The following is a 9,721-nucleotide window of genomic DNA, read 5'->3' as shown; positions in this document are numbered from 1 at the left end:
GTGTAGGAATCCGGGAGGGGGCGGTGGCGGGAAATCCCCGCTCCAGGGGGCCCCCGCAGCCGCGCCTCCGGGGAACGCTCGCCACAGAACCCGTCCTGAGGGAGCTGGGCGTCCTGGGATTGGTGTGTCCGGAGCTGTCTCCCGTCGTGCATCGGGGCACTGGCGACTCACCCGGAAGGAGAAGCCGGGAGTAGGGCTCTGTGGTGGGGCGCTGGTAGAGTCGTTGTGGGATGCTGGTACTGCTCTGAGGTGAGGGTCGTGGGCGGGGCCCTGGGGGCTGGTACTGCTCTGAGGTGGGGGTCCTGGGCGGGGCCCTGGGGGCTGGTGCTGCTCTGAGGTGGGGGTCCTGGGCGGGGCCCTGGGGGCTGGTGCTGCTCTCAGGTGGGGGTCCTGGGCGGGGCCCTGGGGGCTGGCGATCTTCTGAGGTAAAGGGGCGTGGCTAGGGCCCTGGGGGCTGGTGCTGCTCCGAGGTGGGGGGCCTGGGCGGGGCCCTGGGGGCCGGTGCTGCTCCGAGGTGGGGGGCCTGGGCAGGGTCCTGGGGGCCGGTGCTGCTCCGAGGTGGGGGGCCTGGGCAGGGCCCTGGGGGCCGGTGCTGCTCCGAGGTGGGGGTCTGGGCAGGGCCCTGGGGGCCGGTGCTGCTCCGAGGTGGGGGGCCTGGGCGGGGTCCTGGGGGCCGGTGCTGCTCCGAGGTGGGGGGCCTGGGCAGGGTCCTGGGGGCCGGTGCTGCTCCGAGGTGTGTGTGGGGAGGTCTTCGGGCCCAGGCGTCAGTGGAGACATTTGGGTAGTGGTCTCGCTTGGCGCCCTGGGGAAGGAGACTGTCTTGCCACCCAGGATGAAGGCCAGGGCTTGCTGGGGATCGTTAAGGGATCCAAGCCTTTTTACTTAGAAAGGACAAGGTATCTTTCCTTACCATTTCCCCCAGCTGAACTGGGAAAGGAGTCTGTTTTGCTCCTAGGTGATAAAGAAAGGAGAGAGGAGTGCCCACAGTCAGTTTGCAGACTTTTACCCCAGATGCTTGGACTGGATTGATGGTGTTTTATGTGGATACAGAAGATTTGTGCTAGATTAGGGTCGGAGGACACAATTGCGGGGGCACGGAGGCTCGGATGGACTTAATGATGGACTAGAGCTGCTTGCTGAGATCACACAGGGCTTGGTCAGAGGGCGCTTCCTCCATCACCTTTGGTATTTAGGAAGGAGAGCTTTTTAAGTTTCCAGCTAGTACTACTAAGTGCCCAAGAATGAGTAAGGAGGAGGAGGAGTCTTGCTGGTGCTAATAGCTTGGCTTGTTTTTTAACTTGTCCCTTGAAGTAGTTAGATGGGAGAGAAAATGGGGAGGCTAGACCTTCAATTGCTACTTTGAATGAAGACTTTAGAAAGCATTATAAGCTTTTTTTTTTTAAATGAATCCACTTTGTAAACAGTAAACATTTTCAGCCAAAGCTATTGGTGCCAGTACATAGGTGACACTTCAGAAGTGATCAAAAGGGCTCTGACAGAGTGGCTCAAGTGGTAGAATATCTGCCTAGCAAGCTTGAGGCCCTGAGTTCAACACCCCAGGATGGCCCAGGAAATATAGTTAGCACCAAGAAAGTTGCCTAATACAGCAGGAGTCACTGACTAGCCTTCCATGGGTGATGCAAAGATCTACCTCCTAAATCATAGAGCTTGAGTTAAAACTTTCTGCCTCTCCAAAGGTAGAGCAGAGCTTCTTATTCCTCTGAGGATTGTTATCTCTGGGAAGAAAGCTGGTGGAGAATAGTAGTTGCTAAAAATTATTTAACTCTAGGTTTATGCATTTGTTCCATTGTTTTAAGGGAAATTAACACCAAAATTTTTGTTTGGCTAGCACTCTGCCACTTAAGCTGTGTGTCCAGTCTCTCAGTGTCCTCTGACACTGAGGGAGGGGGGAGGGGAAGTACTGGTGCTTGAACTGGGCCTATTTGCTGTCTTGGCCTTTTTGCTCAAGGTTGGCATTCTACCACTTGGGCCACTCTGCTTCTGACTTTTTTTTTTTGGATCTGGTCGTGGGTCTGAACTCTGGGCCTGGGGGCTGTCCTTCAGCTCTTCAGCTCAAGGCTAGTACTCTACCACTTGAGCCACAGCGCCACTTCTGGCTTTTTTCTTATGTGGTGCTGAGGAGTCGAACCCAGGACCTCATGCATGCAAGGCTAGCGCTCTACCACTGAGCCACCTTCCCAGCCCCTTCTTCTGACTTTTTGATGGTTAATTGGAGATAAGAGTCTCAGAGTTTCCAGTGTGGGCTGGATTCGAACCTTGATCCTGTGATCTGTCTCCTAAGTAGCTAGGAATATAGGTAAGAGCCACTGATACCAGCCCTATCTAATTCTTTTTTTAAAAAAAATTATTGTAAAAGTGGTGTACAGATGAGTTATAGTTACATAAGTCAGATAATGAGTACATTTCTTTCTCTTTTTTTTTGGTTGGTCATGGGGCTTGAACTCTGGGCCTGGGCGCTGTCCCTCAGCTCTTCAGCTCAAGGCCAGTGCTCTGCCACTTGAGCTACAGCGCCACTTCTGGTTTCCTGGTAGTTTATTGGAGGTAATAGTTTCATGGACTTTCCTGCCCGGGCTGGCTTAGAACTGAGATCCTCAGATCTCAGCCTCCTGAGTAGCTAGGATTACAGGTGTGAGCCACCAGCACCCAGCGAGTACATTTCTTTTTGAACAGTGTTACCCCCTCCTTCATTTTCTCCCCTTTCCTCCTCCGGACCTCCTTCTCCCATCTAATTCTTCTTGAGACCAAAAATAATGATGACCATTTAGTTCCTAAGTTATGGTCCTGGGTTTGGAAAAACCGTTTCAAGGCACAAGAGATGTGTGAGTGCTAGTGAACATGTGGATGGATACCTGTGGTTTCCTTGTCATCATCTTTTCTTTTACATTTATGAAAAGACAATTAAGAATATTTAATTCTCTGCTCCTAGTTTGGCAATTTACCAAATGCCTGGAAAGGAAAGAGAAAACAAAATTATTTGGAGGAGGTTAGTTATTCACAGCAATTCTGTTGGATCTTCTTGGTTTCTGCCATTTGACTGCTCACATCTGGACCGTTCTCCATGGGCTGTTGGAGAATTGGAATTTCCTACCTTTCAGTTCAGGACCCCTTGGAGGTAGCAGTTGCATCAGATGAAAAATCAGTTTGTCAGCAAGAATACTGTTTAATGTCTTATTGAAATCACAACACCTTGGGTTGGCTCCACAGTGTAGCCCAATTTTGTCATCTAGCATGTAGCTTTGTCTCTGCATGCAGGATCTGTCTGTAGAGAGACCTTCTGGTATATTGGAAAGAATTGCAAAAGCTGTTTGCTCTGCTAATTTCGTGCTGTAAATGAGTTCCCTTATTTTGAAACGTTAGCCTTGTGTTAGCAAAACATAAAATAGAAGGGAACTCATTACACTTCTTAATGGTAAGGCAGAACTAATAAGAGAATGTGTTTAAAATTAATTGTAGGACTGTAAAAGTGAGTGGGTGTGTGAGTGGGCATGGGGGCCAGGGGAGGAGAGGGGGCATTTAGAGATAGTCTTTGTTTTCCCAGGAGCCAGCCTGGATCATTTGTTGGCAGTACATATTGGCTGAAGTCAGTTTTCATTTCAAGGTAAATTGGAAAGGGAAATTAAACCTTATTGTTCCGCTCTTAAGAGAGAAGAAGGGGGTGGAGGTGGCAGCCAGGGTGGATGCTGTTGGAGTAGCTCTAGGAGTAACAAGATTAGTGCTGTATTTTAACAGAAGGTGACATCATGGGCCTCTTTGGGCTTGAGTAACCCTGTGCTGCAGCCTTCATGGTCCCCTTGTTGGAATGGGTGATGTCGCTACACTTGTAAACTACCACATTGGGGGAAATCAGGGACTTAGACTTTAATGAATCTTTACAAAGGAGCAGAATGCATCCTGAGTCGACCTATGCAGCTGTGGGGTGCTTGGGCAGACATACAAACCGTGTGGCATGTCGAGAGAGGAAATGATTAGAACTATTGGCTCTGGTTCTAGAAAGCTGAGTTGATGAAGGAGGTAGCGACTGGGCAGCTCACTCCGGTGCTCCCCTGAGTGCTCTAGCTTCCCGATTCACCTGTGGAAAGGTGACTTGTTAGCAAGGGAGATTCAGGAGCTGTTGATATTTTAAGAACGTGGCTGTCTCTAAATTACCAGGAGGGGGCACTGTTAGGCTCTCTTTCAAAGCTGTGATCTGAGTGCCCATCAGACACTGTGCTCACAATCCTTAAAGCAAAAGATTTACAACTCAGCCTGCCCTTTTGGCAGCTTGAAACACAACTTCCCACATACTTGGACATGCTTTGGGTAGGGATGCCTTCTGGAGAGTCTTGGCAGGCAATTTCCCTAGGACTTTTAGCATGACATGGATCTGATGTCAGCATTTTCTTCTTCTTTTTGCTTCCTCTTCAAGTTTTACACAGAACAACGCCTCCCCCCACCAAAAAAAAAAAATGACCTGAGGAAATTTAGGGAACATCTATTAAAAACTTTCAGGGTTTTTCCTTAAGAAAATGTAATTGTGATTGTTCTTCTGATCTGTCTCTCTCAACAGATGTTTTCTTCCAGTGGGCTTTTAGAGTAGGATGTCGGAGAACCAAGAGCAGGAGGTAAGAATGTTTTTCAGGAACAGGTGGGTAAACATTGGAGAGACTGAAAGGGGGACATAGAGACACATACGAATCATTGCTCATCGGTGTTCTTCCCACAGTAGTATGTTTGTGATTTTGCTGAGCTCAAAAATAAAGCCAGGAGAAGAAAGTAGTAGTTGCATTGCTGTGAAACAAGGTTCTACTGCTTTTTTGGTGCTGGTCCTGGGGCTTGAACTCAGGGCCTGGCCACTGCTCCTGAGCCTCTTTGTGCTCAAGGCTAGTACTCTACCACTTGAGCCACAGTTCCATTTCTGACTTTTTGTTGGTTTATTGGAGATAAGCATCAGGGACTTTTCTGCTAGGGCTGGCTTCAAACCCTGATCCTCAGATCTCAGCCTTGTGGGTAGCTGGGATTGTAGGTGTGAGCCACCACCACCCAGCTTCAAGGTTCAACTTTTCCCTTGGCTGGAATGTGCTAGATTGTAAACTACTTAAGGGCCAGGATTGTTGTCTCCTGTTGATGTTTTATCCCCAACGCCTAAAACAGTATAGGACACATAGTAAATGCTCAACGAATAATATTTGTTAGTGCTAGTGGCTCATGCCTGTAATCCTAGCCACTAAGGAGGCTGAGCTCTAAGGATCACGGTTAGAAGACAAGCCCAAGCAGGAAAGCCCGGGAGACTATTATTTCCAATAAACTACTCAGAAAAAGCAGGAAGTAGCACGTAGCTCTGGTGATAGAGTGCTAGCCTTGAGCACAAGAAGCTCAAGGACAGTGTCTAGGCACTGAGTTCAAGCCCCAGGGCCTGAGATCTTTTTTTTTCTGAATTGAATGGAGAAATGAATTAAAGTTTCCACTGAGTGGAAGATTCTGGCAGCCTGTGTGATTAGCTGTCTTACTGCGTGGATGAGTTGAAGCTGAGAAGTGCCCCTTCACACCCACTTTTTTTTCCACCTGCAGGAAGTGATCACTGTTCGTGTTCAAGATCCCCGCATACAGAATGAGGGCTCCTGGAATTCTTATGTGGATTACAAGATATTCCTCCATGTGAGTTTGTTAAGCGTCTGTATTGGGGTCAGTTATTCTCTAGGGCTAAGCTAAGGGCTTGTGTTGTGGTGGAACTGGCTTACAGGTGTTTCCAGCAGCTGGGCACAGCACACTTATAAGCCAAGGAGGGATGAGAGAAAAGCGCTTGAGGCATGCATGCCTGTGAGTTGCTTCCAGCCTTTTCAGGCTTTTAGTGGTTTGTCATTTTTCTCCGGTTGGGGCCTGATTGGGACCGTGGCTTGAGGTCTTGGCTCCCCTGTGAGAATGATGGCGGGGAGCTTGTGTGGAAGAACTTGGTCTTTCCACGTAACCCTTTCTTTTGTACTTCCTCCTGTAGACAAACAGCAAGGCATTTACTGCCAAGACTTCCTGTGTGCGGCGTCGATATCGAGAGTTTGTGTGGCTGAAGAAGCAGCTTCAGAGAAACGCTGGTTTGGTGTGAGTTTGCTCTTTCTCTCTGCTGGGGTGGTAGCCTGTGCTTTAGGTGCTTACTTGGAAACTTCAATTGACTGAAGAACTTGTACTAAGAGAACTACAGAATGCTTTCTTTATTCTTTTTTATGGTCCATCTTGGGACTTCTGGGCCTGGCTGCTGTCCCTGAGCTCTTCAGTTCAAGGCAAGTGCTCTACCACTTGAGCCACAGTGCCACTTCCAGCTTTTTCTGTTTATGTGGTACTGAGGAATGAAACCCAGGGCTTCATGCATGCTAGGCAAGCACTGTACCACTAAGCCACATTCTCAGCGCTAATTTAGTTATTTTTGCTTAGAGTTTGAACTCAGAGCTTCATGCTTGCTAGGCAAGTATATTACTGCTGAGCCATGTCTCTTTTGGCCCTGGTTATTATTGAGATAGGGCCTTCCTTTTTTGCCTCTATCTTGATCTTCCTATCTTATTTTTTGTGCCCTAGTTGGGGTGATAGGCATGGAGGAGGTGTGGGTCACCACATCCAGCTTCTTGTTGAGATGGACTCTTGGGGACTTTTAGGATTGGACTGGACTAGAATCTCAATCTTCCCAATCTCAGTCTCCCACATGGACATCTAGAATGACAGGCATGCTATCATACCCCATTGTGGGTTTGAGAAGAGGGTCTCATGAGCTTTCCTGCCTTGCTGGCTTCAAACTGTGATCCTCTTGTTCTTAGTCTCCCAAACAGCTAGGATTGCAGGTGTGAACCATCAGGGCCTGGGTCTTTTTTTTTTTTTTCCTTTTTGAATTAGAGCTCTTTTTCCTGAGCTTTAGGAAAGGCAATATTTTTGTGTGGGGGGGGGAGGTTGCATGCTTGTCATGGGCTTAACTCATGACCTGGGTGCGGTTTCTGAACTCTTGAGCAAGTCTAGCTCTCTACTACTTGAACCACAGCTCCACTTCTAGCTTTTTGGTGGGTAATTGGAGATAGTCTTTATGAGCTTTCATGCCTGAGCTGGCTTTGGACCATGATCTCAGATTACAGCCTCCTGAGTAAGTAGGATTATAGGCATGAGCCACTTGTACCCAACTACTCTGGTTATTTCTTTATTTAATGTGATGTTTCTTTTTTAAAAAAATTATTATTATTAGCCGGGCGCCGGTAGCTCATGCCTGTAATCCTAGCTACTCAGGAGGCTGAGATCTGAGGATCATGGTTCAAAGCCAGCAGGGGCAGGAAAGTCCATGAGACTATCTCCAATAAACCACTAGAAAACCGGAAATGGCGCTTTGGCTCAAGCAGTAGAGTGCTCGCCTTGAGCTGAAGAGCTGAGGGACAGTGCCCAGGCCCAGAGTTCAGGCCCCATGACCAGCAAAAAAAAAAAAAATAAAATAAAAAAATAACCAAAAAATAACCAGAAGCTTTGCACAACAACTTAATAATAGTAATAATATTTTTTTTTGGTCGGTCATGGTTATTTTTTTATTTTTATTTTTTTTTGCTGGTCGTGGGGCCTGAACTCTGGGCTTGGGCGCTGTCCCTGCACTCTTCAGCTCAAGGCGAGCACTCTACCACTTGAGCCACAGCGCCACTTCCAGCTTTTTCTGCTTATGTGGTGCTGAGGAATCGAACCCAGGGCCTCATGCATGCTAGACAAACACTCTACCACTGAGCCACCTTCCCAGCCCCGCTTCTGGTTATTTTTGAAATAGAATCTTGCTTATTAATTGGATGGGCCTGGATTATGATCCTCCTGTTTATACTTCTCATTGTAGTTGGGATGACAAGTGCGTATACGCTATCAACATTCAACTTTTTCTTTTGAGATGGGGTCTGCAAACTTTTTTTTTTTGCCAGTCCTGGGGCTTGAACTCAGGGTCTGGACACTGCCCCTGAGCTTCTTTTGCTCAAGGCTAGTACTCACTCTATCACTTGAGCCACAGTGCCATTTCCGGCTTTTTCTGTTTATGTGATATTGAGGAATCGACCCCGGGCTTTCTGCATTCTAGGCAAGCACTCTACCACCAAGCCACATTCCCAGCCAATCTGCAACCTTTTTTTCACACACTGGCCTGGGACCGAGATCCTCTTGATCTCAGCCTCCTGTGTTGCTGGCGTGGCAGGTATATGACTGCACCCAGCACTTCTCAGAGTCCTAACATGGGACACAAAGGTTTTTCTCATGGTTTTTTTTTTTTTTTTTGAGGAGTAAATGAAATAATGTCTGTATACATTTAGCACAGTGCCTGACGTATGACATGCAGTTAGTCAGGGTTAGCTGTCTCTCCCCTTATTAAAATCTAATTGTATTGATTTGGAGTCCTCATGGGATTGCCTCGATCAAGGACTGGAGAGATGTTCCACTTATCTTGACTGTGACATTTTATGATTCCAAAGGCCTGTACCTGACCTTCCTGGGAAGTCCACCTTCTTTGGCAGCTCGGATGAGTTCATTGAGAAGCGACGACAAGGTCTGCAGCACTTCTTGGAGAAGTGAGTGGACCTATCAGGCGAGCCTTGGCTTTCAGAGAGGGGGCGGGCAGAGGAATGTTCCAGGAACATTTGAAATCAGGCACCTTTCTGAGATCCTCAGTGCTTCCTGAAGCCAGAAGCCCCTCCTGGGTTGAGAAGGAGAGCAGCTTCTAGGGGTAACCTTCTGTGTTGTGCTCTCTGTGACACCCTAGGGTCCTGCAGAGTGTAGTACTTCTGTCAGACAGCCGGTTGCACCTCTTCCTGCAAAGCCAGCTCTCCGTGCCTGAGATAGAAGCCTGTGTTCAGGGCCGAAGCTCCATGAACGTGTCTGATGCTATTCTTCGCTATGCTATGTCCAACTGTGGCTGGGCCCAGGAAGAGAGGCAGAGTGCCTCTCACCTGGCCGAAGGAGACCAGCCTAACAAGTAATTGAATCGTCTCTCTGAGGTAGCTGGGATGGGCTTACTATAACCTAGGCCAGTAGGGTATCCATCCATTGGTTAGGGTAGTGTCACAGCATTGGTGACCTTTCAGGAGGCCTTATTCTCTGAGTACATGCTTCTTGCTTCCTGAATGAGACTCAGGAAGATGGAGTAGGCTTTCTTATTTGTCCATTTGTCCTGTTTGCCCCTCTCCCCCCGGGTTGTGGGGCTTGAACTATGGGCCTGGGTGCTGTCCCTGAGCTCTTCAGCCCAAGGCGAGCACTCTTTCACTTGAGCCATAGTGCCACTTCCGGTTTTCTGGTGGTTAATTGGAGATAAGAGTCTCATGGACTTTCCTGCCTGGGCTAGCTTTGAACCACGATCCTCAGATCTCAGCCTTCTGAGTAGCTAGGATTACAGGTGTGAGCCAGTGATGCCAAGCTGTTCTTTACCCAACAATTTTTTTAAAAAGTGTTCTATCACTTGAGGCATTCCCTCAGTCCTTTCGCTTTTTTAGTCTGTTCTGTTTTTCAGATAACTTTGTGATAACTTTGCCCAGGCTGGCCTCAAAATGAAATCCTTCTGAGTAGCACCTCCTGAGTGACTGGGATCACAGACATGAAGCTGTGCCTGCCCCCACTCCTTTTTTTTTTTTTTTTGGGTCCGGTAGTAGGGCCTGAACTCTGGGCCTGGGCGCTGTCCCTCAGCTCTTCAGCTCAAGGCTAGCGCTCTACCACTTGAGCCACAGTGCCACTTCCGGCA

General features: G+C 48.3%; 1 protein-coding gene across 4 annotated transcripts in view; it reads left to right on the top strand.

Moving 5' to 3' along the window:
* Nucleotides 1-9,721, top strand: part of Snx11 (sorting nexin 11) — an 11,344-nt gene continuing 1,623 nt past the window's right edge. The window contains exons 1-8 of one of the 4 annotated variants that reach the window (XM_013037745.1): nt 1-249; nt 2,948-3,004; nt 3,560-3,619; nt 4,568-4,622; nt 5,569-5,655; nt 5,993-6,093; nt 8,463-8,558; nt 8,750-8,962. In XM_013037745.1, coding sequence (XP_012893199.1) covers nt 4,599-4,622; nt 5,569-5,655; nt 5,993-6,093; nt 8,463-8,558; nt 8,750-8,962 — 521 coding nt within the window. In that variant the 5' untranslated portion in view covers nt 1-249; nt 2,948-3,004; nt 3,560-3,619; nt 4,568-4,598. Of the gene's footprint in view, nt 250-2,521; nt 2,563-2,947; nt 3,005-3,559; nt 3,620-4,567; nt 4,623-5,568; nt 5,656-5,992; nt 6,094-8,462; nt 8,559-8,749; nt 8,963-9,721 lie in introns of those variants that run through there. The other 3 variants (XM_013037744.1, XM_013037746.1, XM_013037747.1) reach the window with 3 other exon arrangements.

This window comes from Dipodomys ordii, unplaced genomic scaffold, assembly GCF_000151885.1.
Source record: "Dipodomys ordii isolate 6190 unplaced genomic scaffold, Dord_2.0 Scaffold7, whole genome shotgun sequence".
In the NCBI taxonomy this organism is placed as follows: Eukaryota; Metazoa; Chordata; class Mammalia; order Rodentia; family Heteromyidae; genus Dipodomys; species Dipodomys ordii.
The sequence above is the reverse complement of the archived record's forward strand: the minus strand, read 5'-3'. Positions and strand labels throughout refer to the sequence as shown.